The sequence below is a fragment of the Streptopelia decaocto genome (assembly GCF_964273445.1).
Source record: "Streptopelia decaocto genome assembly, chromosome: 1".
Classification (NCBI taxonomy): Eukaryota; Metazoa; Chordata; class Aves; order Columbiformes; family Columbidae; genus Streptopelia; species Streptopelia decaocto.
In genome coordinates, this window is record NC_138663.1 from 194,708,245 (window position 1) to 194,726,938 (window position 18,694).

General features: G+C 43.1%; 1 protein-coding gene across 1 annotated transcript; it reads right to left on the bottom strand.

Moving 5' to 3' along the window:
* Nucleotides 1-305: 305 nt before the first annotated feature.
* On the bottom strand, nt 306-16,132 carry ACAT1 (acetyl-CoA acetyltransferase 1). The gene is made up of 12 exons (XM_082068179.1): nt 16,022-16,132; nt 13,848-13,895; nt 10,677-10,794; nt 9,629-9,724; nt 8,238-8,338; nt 5,684-5,827; nt 3,732-3,882; nt 3,103-3,198; nt 2,339-2,452; nt 1,896-1,960; nt 1,134-1,291; nt 306-682 (listed from the first exon to the last, which is right to left on the bottom strand). Exons 1-12 carry the CDS (start codon nt 16,070-16,072, stop codon nt 562-564), a joined length of 1,263 nt encoding a protein of 420 aa, XP_081924305.1. The 5' UTR covers nt 16,073-16,132; the 3' UTR covers nt 306-561.
* Between the last annotated feature and the right edge of the window lie 2,562 nt (nt 16,133-18,694).

Here is an 18,694-nt window from a genome sequence, read left to right on the forward strand (position 1 = left end):
CTGCTCAGGAAACTGCATTAACTTCTCCTGGAATGAATCTTGTTTGAGGCTTTGGTGAGAGTAGTTTCCTGCCTCCCCTCTTCTAGTTTACTTGGGTACTACACCCCAAGGCAGGGGCTCCTTTTCTGCATCTGACCAGGCTTAGAGGTGCACAACAGCAGAAAAAACAGCCTTTGAGTCAAGTGATTTTTTCTGTGAAAATCACTTCGTAATTAGGAAAATTAAGCCACAAAACTACAAGAAACTAGCTCCTTCTAGTAGCGAGTTACCAAAATAATTAATTTCATCATCAGTGACAGAGGAAGCACAGTTGACAAACATTCTTTATTGTCAGGTATCAAGACCTTACCATAATTTGACATTTTTTATTTGTACTGTACAAAAATTTGCACCAAGTCAACCTAATAAAAGCCCAGTTGTCTGTAGTAATAATCAATGACGTGTTGAGAAATTTTAGAATACAGGTAAGGAATTCATCCACTTATTGATAAATAAGATGTAACAGGTACCACTCCCTTTGGATCAGAGGGTGTTTAAGGCTGTTTCCAGCACCATTTGGACCTACAACTTCTCTATCAATATTGCAGAAGCACCTCCTCCTCCATTGCAAATTCCTGCAAGACCATATTGTCCTTGTTTCAATGCATGAGCCATGTGGGTAACAATTCTTGCTCCAGACATTCTAAATAAAAGAAAAAAAAATGTATATAGTTAAGTTTAAGGAAATTCTTAATTTGACCCACACAGGATAGTTGGCAGAATATTGTACTGATTCACTGGAGGGGGAAAAAACACCAACAAAATAACCAAAAAGACCAAACCCATCCTTTAATCTACATTTAATTTTTAGTGTTTATTCTGTGATTTGGTTTTAATATTTCATAAATCCATACTATGGTAGCAAGCAAGCTCTTTATAAAAGTAGGTGGTAACTGTGAAAAAAAAAATGGGATCATGCTCTTTTCAAGGTACCCAAAATTTAACACCTGAATTAAGTTGCTATGTACTTGATAGCAAGTTTCTATTACCCTTCCTACTTCCAGTTAATTTGAGAATACAGGTAAATGTGTCAGCAGTATGTCTGGAAAGCAACACCTCTGTGTAGAACGAAAACTAGGGCTGATTTTACTCACCCTATGGGATGTCCAAGAGAGACGGCGCCTCCATGAATGTTCACCTTTTGTGGGTCGATACCCAGCATTTTAATATTGGCCAGCACCACAACGCTGAACGCTTCATTGATTTCCCACATTGCAATATCTTCTTTTTTAATGCCTGCCTCACTTAGAATCTAGAAACAATAGTAAAAATACTACTATGTAAAATCAGGTCTACTTTGAAGTCGGTGACTCAGGCTGCCTGTAGTCTGACTCAAGTTCACATTTCGGAACCTTTTTGTCAGATGGAAAAAAGCCAAACTGAGGGACTGAAGCACAAACTTGAATTTTCACAAATGAAGAAATGGAGAGAATCCTATGCCAGGAACACATTTCCATCACACTTACTTATACTAAGGTCGCTGCTACAGTCAGTACATTTGAATTGATACAGTACTGCCTCACGCCATGCACTTGCCATTCCTTCCTGAACTAGTCTATACGTGTATAACCGTATTTATCTTGCCTTTTAGCCATACTAGCTGCAAAGTTTCAAAAATGTAAACAAGCCTAAATTTGGCAGAAGCAGGATAAAACAATATTCTCCTTCAAAATAGGTGAGAAAAATTTGCTACTCCGAAAAATCTGCATTCTAGCCTTGATCATCTGAAAAACATTTCTTTGTATTTATGATGTCATTGCAATTTTCATCCTAATTACAGGAAGATCAGCTGAGGGATGAACCAAGAATCCAGTCCTAGGGAAGTTTGTTGTTTTTCAAAAAAGTTTAATTCCTACCTTGGGAACAGCATGTGCAGGTGCAATTGGGAAGTCAATGGGATCAACAGCAGCATCTGCAAAAGCTGCAAGAATCACAAAAGCTCTTTAAAGACCTTTTGTTTTTACATGATTTTTTTTTTGTGCAAGCAGCAATCCCAGCCAAGATAGAAAAACTCTGAATATAATGGTCCATGAGATACATATATCTAAAGTTTAGTGCCTTAAGTGAGGCACATAATAACATTTTTTGATTTTTAATGTTATTCCATATAGAAAACCGTTTATGATGAAAAGCCAGCTGGAACAACACTTGAACTTTCAAGGACTGTGTTGAGAAGATGCAGCCACCGTTTCTGTCCCACAAATGTCAGGTAACCAGCCCAACAGGATCCCAGTCTGAGAGCATCCAGCAGGAGTATGTGCCAGGACCACGCTCAAAGATAAGAAAATAAAACTCTTACCTACTATCCGTGCCAATGGTTTGACTTTCAGCCTCTTGGCAGCCTCTGTCGTCATCAGCACCAAAGCAGCTGCTCCATCGTTCAGAGTACTGGCATTAGCAGCTGTCACTGTTCCTAGAAAAAGCAAAGCCTTGTGTAAACAGAGGGGAAAGTGCGATACAGCACCAGTATAGGCCAGTTATAATTCATTTTTTTTTACCTTAGGCCCATGTCTCAACAACACGGTGATACCTGTTGCACTGACTTAACTACAAATCAGTCTTTTGCTTCTCTTTTTTTTTAATCTGCTTGATCAAACAAGTGCAATCACATGAACTCGTAACTTTATCTAAGTGGCGGTTTAGATCACACTTTCCACACCAGCCGCGTTGTTGGCATCAACACAGAATTCCCACTCAAATGCTGCGAATGAGCAGCAACTTCCATTTAGCCAGAAAGATTCATTGATTACAGACTCAAAGTCACTCCGGCTCCCACTAAAACAAGAGTGTATACTTACTGGAGACCAAGGCAATAGCTAAACTGAAACCAACCCATTTCAGTCTTTTTAAAGTAAAGATCCACACCAGAGGTTTCCACTGGTTGAAGTTCTTGGCCCACCTTTTAATGCCAGCCTGTTCACACTGTGCTGAAGCATGTTTCTTTATCTTGGCAGACACCTAAACCTTAATGGGCGCTGTTGGGCATTCAGGCTCTTGTGAACAGTGTAACAAAGGAACCCTGCACTTGGTAGGAAATTAAGCAGATCATTTAACAGTACTTACCATTTTCTTTCTGGAAAACAGTTTTCAGCTTTGGAACTTTACTAAAATCAACACGTTTGTATTCTTCATCTTCTTTCACTTCTACATCTGGCTTTCCTGAAATTCAGATTTCGTTTAGTATTTTATAGAACAGTACATCCTTAAGACATTCTAACACAGTCCTTAGACTAAATGCTGTCTTATTTAAACAACTTAATTCAGTAAAAAATGTAAACATTGAAAAATGCATGTCAAGAAACGTGCTTATGAAAACGTAAAAAAATTAGTTCTTCATCCAATTTATTCACAGCAAATCCACTTATACTTCATGATGGCTGAAGGGACAAAGAACATATCTGTAAGGTAATTAATACAAAAAGTACATCTTTGAGAGACACTAGCTGAATTCAACAGTCTTTCACTTACATAAAAAGAAGAGATGGTGTGTATCATTAAATAAAAATAAAAATTAATAAAAAAATAAACACCCACACAGATCACAGGTCAGTGCCCATAGCAGAAAATTCTTAGCTAATCTAAAATGAGTGTCCCTGAGATTTGCATGTTTCAACAAAATTGCACTAACCACAGACAACATTACAGCTGTCAATGAGAAGCACAACTCATTTTATCCCACCTTGCCGTAATACCTTTTTTTGAAATAGTGACAGGAACTATTTCATTTGTCAATATTCCTGCCTCCCAGGCTGTTTTGCTCTTCGTGTAAGAGCCTATGGCGTAAGTGTCTTGTTCCTCTCGTGAAATAGTGAACTTCTTCGCAGTATTCTCAGCACAGTTGCCCTTGGAGAAAACCAGGCACGTTAGGTTTGGTATCTCTGGAAATGTGAACTAGAAATGTAACTGAAAAAACTCATCCAGCAGATTTCCAGAATTGCATGTGAATAATATTTGGTGTCCATTTCTAACTTACACAGCGATGATCAAACAGTAACTTACGGTTTTGGAATATGAACTTCAGATTTAGCAAATGTTTTCTGGATCCAGATTATTAAAGCCAAGAAGGAGCTTCTCCTTACAAGGCTTTTCTTTTAAATTAAAAACTGCACACAAAAGTCAGTTTTAAAGTGCTTAGGGCTAAAGTCTCCAGAGACTGGAGATTATTGTTCAGCCCCAGAACAGCCTGTTCACATCATCTTACTAGTGTTTTCCTTCCACTACTAGCTTGTCTGTTCCAAAGGTTACAAGAACAGGTCAACACACAGGGTTTGCTTAGCCTTCGGGATCTGATACTCTAAAAACTGTACAAGTATGTCTACCTTTTTTCTGGAATTAAATAAGTAGAATAAAACAAATCATTTTATATATAGGTCAATCATAATTATACAATCATAGTTCATTACCAACACTGTCTAAATATCTAGTAGCAAAAAAAAAAAAAAAAAAGAAGATACTCTTTTAGTCAACCTGAAAGATGTTTGAGAACAGCTTTTGTTACACCTCTCATTTCTTCAGAAAACTCAATGAATCAACACAAAACCCCTCAGTACTGTGTTCTTCCAGCTCTTTAAACAGAAAGTTTTCTTCTATGCAGTTCAAGAATTTAACCGGATGGACCTGCCTGTATATTCCCATACAGACCATTAAGGTTTTCCAAGCAACAACCTACAGCTGCTATAGTGAAGACAAAAGGCTCTGAAATATTGCCCCAGAATATTAAAACTGTGGGTATGATAACCAGCTCCTGGAATTTTCCCCCACATACAGGAACTAGAAAAGCCACTATTCATTTTAATAAAAATCCTCACAATCAAAATCTATTTTAGCTGAAATGTGGAAGTGGATTTCAACCACCAGCCTAAGCAGAAGTAATAAATCACACACAGAAGCAGTGAGGTCTGTACCAATACACAGATCGCAGAAGAATACTCTTCATGACCTGTTTTCCTGCACAGCAGCAAGAACACTGACCAATTGATCATACCCTACAGTTGTGAATTACCACAGGTGAAGGTCAGAAACATTGGTAAACTGAAAGTAGCAATTTTCTTTTCAAACTGTTCTTCCCTGAGGCTTGTTCTCCATTATCTTCATACCAGTTGTTTTCCAAACCCATCCTAAGTTTGCAATTTTTAGTTCAATAAGTTTGCAGTAGTTTGTCCCAATTAAGTTACCATGCTGATGAAAAAGCGTATCAGCTGACACAATCCTTCCAAAATGATATGAGGTATGTACATTGGGGGAGGGAGAATAAACACGAGAGCCTGCTGAACCGTACAGAGCAAGTACCCTCAGACACGCCAAGTGACTTGATTGCTCTGTCCCACAGAGACAGCAACAGTCATCTATCAATGGTAGATTTTGATTTTTTAAAAAATGCCTGTTCTAGGTTAGTCAGACTTTATCTATCAGAGACAGATAAATATTACCGCATTATTTGCTACTCTGTTTTGTTTTCCGTCTAGCTCCTCCATTACAGTTACTACAGGAAGCCTGGAAATGGAAGACTTTTTCCTCCTCCATTAATGTTATTCTTCATTTCTAGGTTTTCTTGATGAAGCAGTTTCATAATAATTGTAAGCAAGCTCCTCAAAGCTGCACCAGATCTATGGTTGATATTTTAGAACTGTGCAGGAATATTTACCATATGGATGTGGTTATAAGCATCCGTGAGCCCATCTTTTACTATCAGGTCTTCCAGCTTTACTCCTCCATAAGGTGTTGATCCTCTGCTCATTGTGTAGGGTACATTAGACATGCTCTCCATTCCTCCTGCAACCATTACATCCTGCTCAAAGGGAACAAGTTAAAATTATAAATAATGCAGTGTGCTCTCTAAGACTTCTTGTAGGAACAAATATTAGCAAAAGCTTAAGTGTGGACGCCTTCTATTTCTGAGGAGTCTTAGAGGAAAAAAAAAAAAAAAAACCCAAACAACTTAATGAATTTAAAAAGCAAGCAGCAGGAACAACAGCTGAAGATAGTTAATCCACCCCAACAGAACAACTGGACTTTTCTCTCACATGTAATTTTAGAAAGCTGCAAGAGCTATGTCAGTCTCTTGCACTTCTACTTCAAAAACTTCCTAGATCAAATCATAAATTTTACTTCAAATAGTCTTTTTCTGTAAATTTTTCATTTTTGTTCTTCATTAGCAGCTCCATATCCCTATGGAACAAGCAACAGTCAGAATGTAAGAGACCAATACGAGACACAGATTTACAAGTACCTGCAGTTTTACATATTATTGTTTCATCTCACTATGCAAAGAGAGATGACTTATAGTATGGTTTTATCATCTGAAAAGGCCAGCTAAAAAAACGGAGGTGTTAATGATTAGTGAACCTGAACTAAGCTGAATCATTATAGGTACTTTGTAAACTGAGACAAACAAACAGAAAACCTACAAACAGCAAAGCTATAAGGACCATATGTATATCTGCTGTTCATCAGACTATACCCCCAAAGTCCCTAAGATCTCAGGATGTGAAAAACGGCCACAGCTGTGTTTAATGGCATATTTGAAATATGGATAAATGTAAGAAAAATACAAACACAGCAGTGTGAGTCTTAAGAGTTCAACAGTGCTGTTAATATAAACACAAAAAGATTTTGCATCAAAACAGCAATAAGACAAAAATGAAAACTTCTTTTGGTTTCTTTAAATTAAGATGCAGAGAAATAATGGTTTGGTTCAGAATAGATTATGAGCTAGATCTAGGAACAGTGAAATGAAATAACAAAGAAAGAAGGCTGGAGGCAAATGGGAAAGGCAGATAAATCAGAAAGGCAGCTGACACATGGAAGCAGCAATAGATCAGAGGAACAAGAGTCCCTGGCATTTCAATTCCATAAAGTGAAAGACTTGGAGACAGAGTTAATACAATTGTTTATATGATGATGTACACTGACTCAAGCCACTGGGAACCATCACTGACTTTCATATCACAGATACCTCACAGCCTGCAGCCAGGAAAAACAAATACCAAAAATCCCCATCATTTATAGCTCTAAAGGACCAGTAACTGGCTGAGTCACTGCTTTTGCTGAGACCAGCAGCACAGCACGTATGATAGCTCAGCTGAAACCTCCCGCTCTCTTCAGAGCTCGTGGCCTGCACCTGTCAAACCAACCACACACACAACCACCCTCACAAAGGCACTGGATGTGTATTACTAAATCCAAATGTAGCTGTTTACACAGACACGCTGGGCCTGGTTGAAAGTCCAGCAACAAAACTTCCACCGACTTCAGTAGGTGCTGGACAAAGTACTGCTCTCTGCACAGCAAGGCCAAAGTAGTAAGTGGTTGCTTAACTCAACTACACTGCTATTTTCAGAGAAGGGACAGAAAAAACTTAAATATTTTACCTTTGTTCAAATAAAAAACAAGATAGTAAGTACTTTTCTCACTAATGAACCACTTACATATTGAACCGACGATATTTTCACTTCAGAGAAGGGGAGATGTTGCCAAAATACTCAGAGTATGGAATTAAAAACAAAATTGAAATGCCTTTCTTCACATTCACACTTCGCCCAGCTGCACAGCATTTAACACCTTGCTGAACATAGTGTATTCTCCCATCTTCCCATCAAGTGATACTATTTTTCCTTATCGCATAATCTCAGAACACAGCTGACAGAGACTAGCAATTCCCGTCCATCAAGTTCTTAAATGAAAATGCTTATTCAGCAGTATATATTCTACTTCTAAAACAAAAAAAAAAAGCCTGAAACAACATTAGTGTACTTGGAAACAATATTGCTTTAATCCATTCAAGTGTCTGAAGGTCAAAATTAAATTTGTTTCATCAAAAACTGAGTCTATAAACATTTCTTCAATTTTTTCAAACCAGAAAGCCTGAAAATCCCCTTAATTATTTTTGGGGGTTGAGAGAAGAGCAGTAGGGAGAGGGTGTAAATACAGAAGAAAAAAATCCACCTTTAAAAATACATCTGACAATTTCTTAACTACAATACTTACTTTTTTTTTTTTTCTGTTTTAAATCAAAACAGACTTAAGTGACTATAAAATTAAGGCTGCATAAGCAAAAGTAAACTTCCCTAATTAGCTTTATTATCCCAAGTCATAACACAGTCCCAAATCAGAGAGCAAGCCATTAGTAGGACAAGATCTACAACATTAGTTGTGTGGGGGGGGTTTTTTTGCATAAAACAGCAATAAAATTCACATACCTGACTCCCACACATCAGGCTTTGTGCTGCCATCAAGATCGATTTCATTCCTGAAGCACAGACCTTATTGACAGTTGTACAAGGAGTGCGGATCGGCAGACCTGAGTCAAATAAGTTGTACAAAATTGTATTATTTAAAGGGCAGACTCAAACTTTAGGTGTCTCAGCAATATTTAGCATAGGACCAATTTCTACCTAAGCCAGGGTGCCCACTTTGCACTAGTTAGCCTGCCAGGATAATTTATCTGCCCTCATCCCCATTTACTGTCCTTGTTGTTTTCTCCCCTTCCAACAACAGACTCATGATAAGGGAACAAGCAAGTGAAAATCAGAGAGAGCAGATCAGGGAAGCAACTCCAGAACTATTCCAGCCCCTGACACCCCAGTCCCTGCCTCTAAGCACTCGAGACTGCAAAGGCATAAATGAGCTGTAGAACTTAGCGACTGGCAGCAAGACAGACCCAAGAAGTACAGGGACTCCAAACACACACAATACTGTACAAGAACAAAAGTGCTGACTGTCAGTGCCGTTCACAGGGTTATTATTGAGTTACTGCTGTTATTGAGTGTTCACGGGAACAGCTTTGGGCTCTGCTGTGTGCAGGCTGGCTGAAGCCCGCTGCAGCACTGCCTCTGCCACAGGCTTCTGTGTTAGGGCTCTGCTGCCAGCACATCACCTCCACACCAGCAGTGAGATGGGGAAACCAGCCAGAAGAAAGAAAAGAGCCATATTCATCCCTTTGCCTCACTTGGAAGCAGGTCCTTCTCTTTCAGATAAGTACTGGGATAGAGCCAAGAAAGTATCAGTTCTTCCCTGACCCATAGATTTTCCTAGAGTCATGCTAAGGTATGGAATCCCATCCCCACAGCAAAAGAGAGAGGAAACTAATTCCTGCACATTTGTGCTGCAGTTGACGTGATAGAGTGAATCCTTCCAGTGACAGCTCCAGACTCCGCGAGAAGATGAGTGCACTGACACACTCTTATCTGCAGTTCAAGGAGACCCACTGACCCCTTATCCCATTAGGTTTAAGAGTAACGATACACTGAAGAAAAACATCTGTTTCCAGAAAGATTCAAAGAGCAGCATCCATCATTAGCACTAAGTACTCTGGAAGTAGCAGCCTGGTCTCCCAATATTGTCTTCTCCAGGCTCTGCAAACACCGTAGGCAGTAACATTCATTGTGCATACGATAATTGATTCCTGAAGACACACAGTTAGACCCACTTAGGTGAGTACAACACACAACTTCACCCACCACAAAGAAGAAGCATACACAGAATATCTTGACAAAAGGCCAGGTATCACTCTGCTTTAACTCATAGCACAATCTACACTGTCTACATGAAGACAGAAAACCTTTAACCCCAGTATCAAGAGAATGAATACCTGCACCCAGGACTGCTTGTCTTGCTGGAGCTTGTCCTTGTCCAGCCTGCAAGACATTACCCATATACGCTTCTTTCACTTCTTCTGCAGGGATACCTATAAAACAAACTTGTTTTGATTCAGGATTCTTTACACAGAAGATGTAACTCCCCTGTACAAACCTTCCCATTGAAGTTTTCTATCAAAGGCTGCTCCAAGACATCATGTCCAACCTGTGTGCTAAAAGCAGCACACAGGTTGCTGCTGGGTGCATCCCAGATCTCTATCCTCATATTCATGGAACATGGTGAGCTGGTAACCCCCCCGTCACTCTGCAGAACAAGCTACAGTTAACTAACTAAAGCAAACATTTCTAAGCCTCACTAGTCACCTGAGCAGCTTAATTTATATGGATGCTTAAATGCTCTAAATTTTCTACCTGCCACAAGTATGTCCAAAGAAAGTGTTTTGTTTGTTTGTTGAACAGGGCTGAGCCAAGGCCACAGCCAGCGACCACCAAACAGAACAGGCCTGCTCTCCCACTGTATCTCCTGCAACAAATATGGTGTTCAAGTTCTTGTAATACATTGTTTCAAGAAGCCAAATTTGGAGAAAACTAACCCTTCTCTCCCTCCAAAAGGTCTTTTTTGCTGATCTGAATCCACGAATAAACTCACAAGGTTGCCCTACAAGCTTAAGCACCCATGTGAAACATGGGCAGGGAAAGGATGGGCCACTGGTATCAGCAGCAAGTAGCCTTTGCATCAGCTTAGGTGTGTTGTAAAACTCCACCTCAGACAAATAATTAGCACGCTCAGTTGGATTTGGATTAGCACAGATATCCTTAAGTAATTATCTGCTTCTAGAAGCACCACTTAATTCAGATTGAAACAAAGCCCAGCAGTCGACTTTAAATAAATATCATTTGTGGATAAAGACTTCAGAGTGCCACAGAAGGAAAAAAAATCCAGAACCTTTTGTTTACCAAACAACTTAAAAAGAGAATGCACAGATTGATACTGTTCTGAGCCACTTGAGGCTTTGTCACAGAAAAAGCATTTTCATATACCTGCTCTGTCAATTGCTCCCTTAATTGCAATGGAACCAAGTTTAGTGGCTGGCAATGACGAAAGAGATCCTTGGAAAGATCCAATCGGTGTCCTCACAGCACTTGCTATCACCACCTCCTAAGATGAGAAGCATGGAGTAAAAGTCACAGTCTCTCTCACATATGCGCAGATATACCAGTATTTTAAAAATCTACTTTCACTCTTTCATTCATGTCCCAGCTTCCCTTTTATCCTGCAAGTGTTTCAGAGCACTAAAATAATCTTTATTAATGTATACAGCATGGGGAACAAACATAGATAATTAGAGATTGGTGTGTGGTTGCAGGACTACAGTCTTGGGATCACAGAGCTGTAGTGGGATGGCTCCTGTGGCTGGAGTGCTGCCATGGAGGGATACAGGCTCTTTGGGGAAGACAGGCCAAGAAGACAAGGAGCAGGGGGGTTGCCCTTTGTGTGGCGGAACAGCTGGAGTGCACTGAGCTCAGCCTTGGCATGGATGATGCTTGCAAGAGTCTTGAAGGTCCGTGAGTAAAGGGCAAGTCAAAGAAAGCTGGTTAATGTTCAAGGATTACCCCTTCTAAGCTCAAGAGCAACCCATTCCTACAAGCAATAAGTCAAGCAAAAATGCCAGGAGGTCTGCACGGATGACACAAACTCATACACTAAAAGGAAGCATCCAGAAGCTTATGGCAGGGAACCTGTGAGACACTGCTCAAGCATGCAGGGACAAGGTTTTGAAAGCCCAAATCCAGTTGGAATGGAATCTAGCGAGGGATGTCAAAGGCAACAAGAAGGGTTTCCATAAGCACCTAGAAGGCAAAGGGAAGTCTAGAAAAAATGTGGGCCTGATGCTGAATGGGGCAGAGGACCTGGTGACACAGGACATGGAAAAGGCTGAGGTACTGAATGCCTTCTCAGCCTCAGTCTTCACTAAGACAACTGGCCTTCCGGAATCCTAGGCCCCAAAGAGCAGGGGGAATGCTGAAGCAAGGAAGATGTACCCTAGGGAAAGAAGATGAGCTCAGGGAATACTTCAGCAAACTGGACATCCATAAATCCATGGGCCCTGCTTGGATGCACCCACAAGTGCTAAGGGAGCAGGCTGATGTCTTTTAAGGTCACTCTCAGTAATCTTGGAATGGTCATGGTAACTATGAGAGGTGCCTGAAGACTGTAGGAAAGCAAGTGTCATTCCTGTCTTCAAGAAGGGCAAGAAGGAGGATCCAGGGAACCGCAGGCCAGTAAGCCTCACCTTGATCCAAAGTGATGAAACAACTAATCCTGAAAATCATTTCTAGGAACATGAACAAGAAAATGATCAGAAGTCATCAGCATAGACTCGTTAATGGGAAGTTATGCTCAAATAACCTTCTACTGTGAAATGACTGGTTTGATAGGTGAGGGGACAGCAGTGGACATTGTCTCCTGTAAGATCCTCATCCAGAAGCTGATGAACTACAGGCTGGAGAAGCAAGCAGTGAGGTGCACTGAAAACTGGCTGAATGGCCAGGCACAGAAGGAGGTGATCAGTGACACAATGTCTGGTTGGAGGCCAGTAACTAGCCAGGGGTCAAGACTGGGTCCACTCCTGTTCAACATCTTCATTAATGATCTGGATGATGGTGCAGCATACCCTCAGAAGGTTTGCTGGTGACACCAAACTGGGAGGAGTGGCTGATACACCAGGGGGTTGTGCTGCCAATCAGAGGGACCTCAACAGGCTGGAGAAATGGGCTGACAGGAACCTCATGAAGTTCAACAAGGAAAAGTACAAAGTCCCACACCTGGGGAAGAATAAGCCCAGGACATGCTGGGGAAAAGCCAGCTGGAAATCCACTTGGCAGAAAAGGACCTGGGGATCCTGGCAGACAACAGGTTGACCATGAGCCAGCAATGGGCTCCTGCAGCAAAGGTGGCTGATGGTGCCCTGGGCTGCATTAAGCAGAGCACTGCCAGCAGGTCGAGGGAGGGGATCCTTCCCTTCTGCTCAGCACCAGTATGGTGTGTCCAGTGCAGGGGTTCCCAGTACAAGAGAGACACGGGGTTACTGGAGACAGTCCAGCAAAGAGTCATGAAGATGGTGAAGGGACTGGAACATCTGACATATGAGAGAAGGCTGAGAGAGCTGGGACTGTTCAACCTGGAGAAGACAAGGCTCACAGGGATCTCATCAATGTATATTAATACCTGAAGGGAGGGTGCAAAGAGGACAAAGCCAGATCCTTTTCTGTGGGGGTGACAGTGACAGGAGCAGAGTTGCGTACGGGCACAAACTGACACACAGGAGGTTCCCTCTGAACATGAGGAAACACTCTTCACTGTGAGTGTGACAGAGCATTGGAGAGGCTGTGGAGTCTCCATCCCTGGAGATAGTTTGAAGCCTGGGTCCCAGTGTAACACGTAAGCAGTAGCTTTAAGCCACGGTGTGACATTCAGCAATATACCTAGTAGCCCCTCCAACCAGATTTACCCTTATTTTGCTTCAACTTTAGTGTGACTTCAACATATCTACCTGCTAACCCTGCGAGAGTAGCATGAGGACTTGGCACCAAAAAGATGCACATTTCAGACCTTTGGCTGCCCCTGCCAGCTACTGAAAAGCAGCAAGGAATACCTCCAACTGTGCTGTTTCAGTGGAAGTCACATGCAAAAGCTTACGGGGTCTCACCATGAGTTCTTTATTTAGAGAGACAAGCAAAGAAAGAAAACACTAGGAAAAAATAAAGACAAATTATACTTGTTTAACAGTAAGAAGGTGTGTGTGTGTTTCTGTAACTCTTTCTTCATCGTGATTGACTTCAGTAACAATAACATACTTGTCCTTATCTCTTATGTTGTAACAAGTTGCAGCATAACATACAAATAACCTCAAAGAGATTAGTTGGCATCAGCTGTATTTTTACAAAAATGGGTAGATAGTTGCATTGAGCTTAAGTTAGCTGACACAATTCTAACTGATTTTGTCCCACACTACTGAAACAATTAGCAAAGCAACGTAAAAAAGGAAATTTGACTTTTATTCCAGATTTTGCAGTAAGGTGTGATTTGAGCACAAGTAACACCTGTCTTCAATGTAGATTTTTTGTGATAACTTTTTAAAAAGCTCCAGTGATTAAGGAAACAAATTTTAAATGGTGATTTACTGCAGTCAGACGGTGCTTTATACTTACATTTAGAGTACGTTGTGAGGCATAGCCACGGCTTGTATACTTCAAAGCCTGAAAATAAGAAAGTCCTCAAAATTCCATATCAAGAAAGCCAATGACACAACACTTCAGTAATGCATCATTTTAATATTAGCCAGTACTTAAAAAAAAAAAAAAAATCTAAGAAACACTGGAAAAATATTAAATTAAAAATCATAAAATGCCTTTTAAAAAAGTGTAGTCTAGTACACAGCCTCACCATAATATTTGTGACAAAGTATTTTCTGAAAAATAAACAGATGCTCCTTTAAAAACAAAAACCAGTTCCTTTTGGCCAGGTCTGTTACATACACACATAAGCTGTGTCTAAACCAGGCAGTGAGTTGTGCCATCTTGAAAAAGTTTACCAGTCCCTCTGTCTGCTTCTCTGGACTTTGGTTCATTCATTCCTACCATTAACTTCACTGCTTTTTAAACTGTGGCAATTTGCCTCTACAGCTTCATTTCACTGGCATTTAATGAAGAAAAATGAGAATAATGAATTCAGAATGCTACAACAAAAGATTATAATAAAACAAAACCAAGAAAAGTAAAAGGTAGCACCTGAGGAGGCTAATTCACCAGCTACTAGCTTCATCTAATTAAGCAGTGTAAAGAAACAAAAATATATCTGTAGGGATTGTTTCATACGCTAACAGAATGATTTTTCAATTAGCGGTTTAAGCCACTTCCTTAAACAACATTTCAGCACACTGGAGACTTCTGGTTGCTACTGAATGACAGCTAAATAAATACTAATTACAAATAACTACTTAAGGATGCCACGAAACCACCATCAGTTTTATAAATCAAATAATGCCTTCTGGTATTATGTCTACAATATGAAAATTTAGTCTGTTTCTTTCTTTATTTTACAACCTTCAACTAACAAAATGCATGGGTTGTTTTTTTTTAATTTGCCTTTTTTTTTTTTTTTTTTTTTTTTTTTTTTTTTTTTTTTTTTTTCCCCCAGCCTGATTTGTAATAGTCAGCAGAGAGTTCTAAATTAAACTTCTCCCTGCAGGGGTCTAGTAGCAGGGTTTTCAAGGGTTAGTGTCAAAATCAACCAAACCCCTAGCAAAGTAACATGTCCTTACTGGACAACACCTGAAGTTCAATTTTGCAGTAAATTGGACAAACCAGACAACAACTTTCTAAGTGTAACAGGCATCTGCTAGTAGTGTTCTTGCTCTATGTCAATTACAGACTAAATAAATAAATTAATAAATAAATCCACACTTCTGTAGCTGGTGAAAAACAACCTGCAGCTTTGCTATGGCAATACAGACACAATCCAGTGCAGTGCAGATGCTTTACCTGCCCTTCTCTTCCCGGGACAGCTCTCTATACAGTGACGGGATCCCCAGCGCTCCGGGCTCCCCAGTAGAGCCAGCGGTGCCGCCCTGCACAGCGGCGCTTTGGCAGAAGCCCTCACTGAGTCCCTCACCTCCCAGCCGCCCTCCCGACCAGCGCGCCGAGCGCGCCCGGGCTGCACATCCACTACCCGCTCCCCCGGCCCCGCCAGCGGAGCCTTCGGCAGCTGCTGCTCGCCCTGACAGCCGAGGCGGGTACCGGCCAGACACGGGGGCTCTGCAGGGCAGCGAACTGCGAAGGAAGGAGCGGAGAAGCCGGGCGAGGGCCCTGGCCAGCCCGCTGTGCAGCTCTGGAAAAGGCCGCTCTCAAGATCGCGGCTAAAGGGCTAAAAGTCCCGCCGGGCCCTGCGCGGGGCGGCCGCTTCACCCACTGGGCGGCTCCGGAGCGGCGCGGCCTGCCCGGGCCTGCAGGCCGCGGCGGACACCGACCCCCGCTGCCCCCGCCGCAGAAGCCGGCCCGGGACGCGCTCCCTCCCCTCAGTTCCATCCCGGGACCCGCTCCCTCCCCTCAGTTCCATCCCGGGACCCGCTCCCTCCCCTCAGTTCCATCCCGGGACCCGCTCCCTCCCCTCAGTTCCATCCCGGGACCCGCTCCCTTCCCTCAGCTCCATCCCGGGGTCACTCCCGTCGCGCCGCAGGGGTGAGGTGGGTGAGGGAGACGCCGCCTTCCCCGGCGCAGACGCGAGTGTGACCTTGGCGAAGTCTTTCCGGGCCCCGCGGCGGGGCGGGAGCTGCCCCGAGAGGGAGAGGGGAAGGGCTGGGGCCGCCCCGCGCCGCCCGCCTCACCCGCAGCAGCTCCGGGCGCCGCCAGCCCAGCCTCGTCGCCGCCGCCGCCATGCTCCCGCCGGCCGACCCCGTCACCTTCACCGCCGCCCCCACCTCGGCCTATAGACGGCGACACCCCGACCTCTCCCATCTCCCATTGGTCCTGAGGACGAGGGCGGTGCCAACTGCGATCCTGCCATTGGCTGGGCTGGAAGGCGGGCCGTAGCGTCAGCGGGCGGTGCCCGCACTGCGGCGGTGAGGCCGCTGGTCCGCGGGCGTGGACGCTCAGCGTCTCACCGTGTGGTGCTGAAATAAACCCACTAAAACTACACAAAAGTTTATCCGCGTGTGGAACCCGTGTCAAAAAAGCTCCCTGCGCGGTTGCCAGCGCTGCGGGGAGGCAGGTGCTGGAATGTTTCTGAGCTGGGGCTCTTGGCGGCTGGCGAGCCCTTGTGCTGCCGCTCCGTCCTGTTCTCACAGCGGCCGGCAGCTGCGTTCCCCTTGAACTCCCTCTTGTCCAGCCTTGGGCATGAGTATCTAAAAGTGTTACCTCAGACTTCAAACCTGTCTGAGAGCCGGCTCGGCCGCCCCTCCACAGGACGGCTGGTGCCGCCCCCAGCCCCTCCCGGGGCCGCTGTTTCCGCAGCCCGCCCTGCGCCTCGCTTCCCGCTCCGTGCGCTCCGGACCTGGATGTGCAGATGGGGGCCGTCGCTGAATCTCCACAGCTGCTGCCTGACACCGCCGCTCTCCACTCTGCCCAACACACTCGCAGCTGGGCCAGAAAACGCCTGGAGCTTTATACCGCAACAGAGCAGGCTCGAAGACAAGGTGATGTTCTGTGTGAGTTGTGCTGCTGCACACTCTCTAGGACGGGCAGTTATCTGTTTCTGGTCAGCCATGCTTACCTACTTACTCCTCAGCCACTCTTTTAATTCCTGTTACAGTCACCCACGACTGTGTTCCCTCGAGTTGATGTCTACAAGCCAGGTAAGGCGCCACTGACTTGCACCTTTCTTTCCATTCCCTATACCACAAACTGGAACAAATGCCAAGAAGCAAACTTTGGATATAGCATCTGGAAAGGAAGAGTATCTCAGCAACTTGTTACTACCCACTTGCTATCTTGACTGATTTTTTTATTGTTTTATTTTCACATTGTTATACTAACGTTCATCAAATCTGCTTCAGTTCATTTTCTGTTCCATACCACATTCATTTCCCTTTGAGAGAAGATATCACTTTGCTCTCAAAAGCAAAATACTTATTGCTTTCTATATATGTCTAAAGATTCTTCAGACACGTGGCAAGAGGCTGATTGGGACTGGCACAGACGTGGGAAGCATTTGTACTCTTTTGCTTGCTTGGCTGTCAGTAGCTGATGTTTTTAGAGTTTGACCAATCTAGTCTAGACCTTTGATTTAGAGCCAAAGTTTTCAAGTACAAACTAGAGATAACACAGGAACTGACAAATATTGACTTGGGAAGAACCAAGAATTTCACCCTGAAAATATGTACCATATAGGAAAGATATCCAGGTTGGTTGGATGAGGATATTTTTCAGAAATGCATAATGCCAAAAACATATAGAACAAAAAAGGGAAAGCTCTTACTCAACGGAGCCTTTACTCCTGCAGTATAAGGCCTTTTTTTACTGGGATACTGCCTGCTAATGCACCAGGACTAGTGTTCATATCATCGCAGCCAGAAAGGCACTTGGACTCCCAAACATACTGACTAATAGGCCCTTTATTGGAGCTCAGGTGAGAAGGAAGAAGACAGTGCAGAAGATCTTACCTCCCTTCAGTCGCTGGGAACCTCGAGCTGTGCAGCAGCAGGCACACCTCCAGCTGGGGCATGGCTGTGATGCAGATCCCTTCCGTGGAGAGGTTCCCCAGCATTTTGGTCTTTAGAGATCTTGTAGGATCTTCTGAGGAAACGATTCTGGCCATCATTCCTACTGTCAAACAAAAGGATGTTCACAGGAGAACATACTGCTTCACTTTGAAATAAAGACAACATACAGGGGGTATAATTGCCAGTGCAAGAAGAGACCCCCTATAGGTTCCTTCGTTACAGTTAGCTGGCCAAGTATTTTCTGTGCTCGGGGGTACCTGCAGCCCAGGACAGGCCAAAAAGCCAAGCTGCACCCAGGCCATAGCACAGCATGGCCTGTGCTGCAACATAACCTGCATCTTCTCCACTTAACTGTATGTATGTCATTAACTCCTTGATGTATGAAGGTCTTTTGGCTAGGACATTGCTGAATTATGACTATTGTAACACACATAGCATCTCATCGCAGGCCTAAAGGGTAAGCAAGAATATTGGGTAATTTACCAGTTTTCAACAACGTAAGCATTAACTGTATGCAAATTTGGAAGATACAACATAGGACTGTAGTAAAATTATTTGTTTTGAAACAAGATGACAGATATTCTTGAAATGACACTAGTTTAAAAGTTAGTCTGGAGCTGCGTAAGAACTCCAGTGCACAGAGAAGCTAAGGGAGGAAAAGAGAAACATCCCCTCCCAAGAGTTAATCATTATATTTCAGGATACAAACCTCTAATGCAGGATCAAAATACAGAATGACCTCCTTTAGCAGGTAAACCAAAAGTCCCTCACAGCCAGCATTCCCTTGTGTACGAGTTCCTCTGCAGCAGTTTGGGCTGCACTTTCCCCCATACCTGTGTA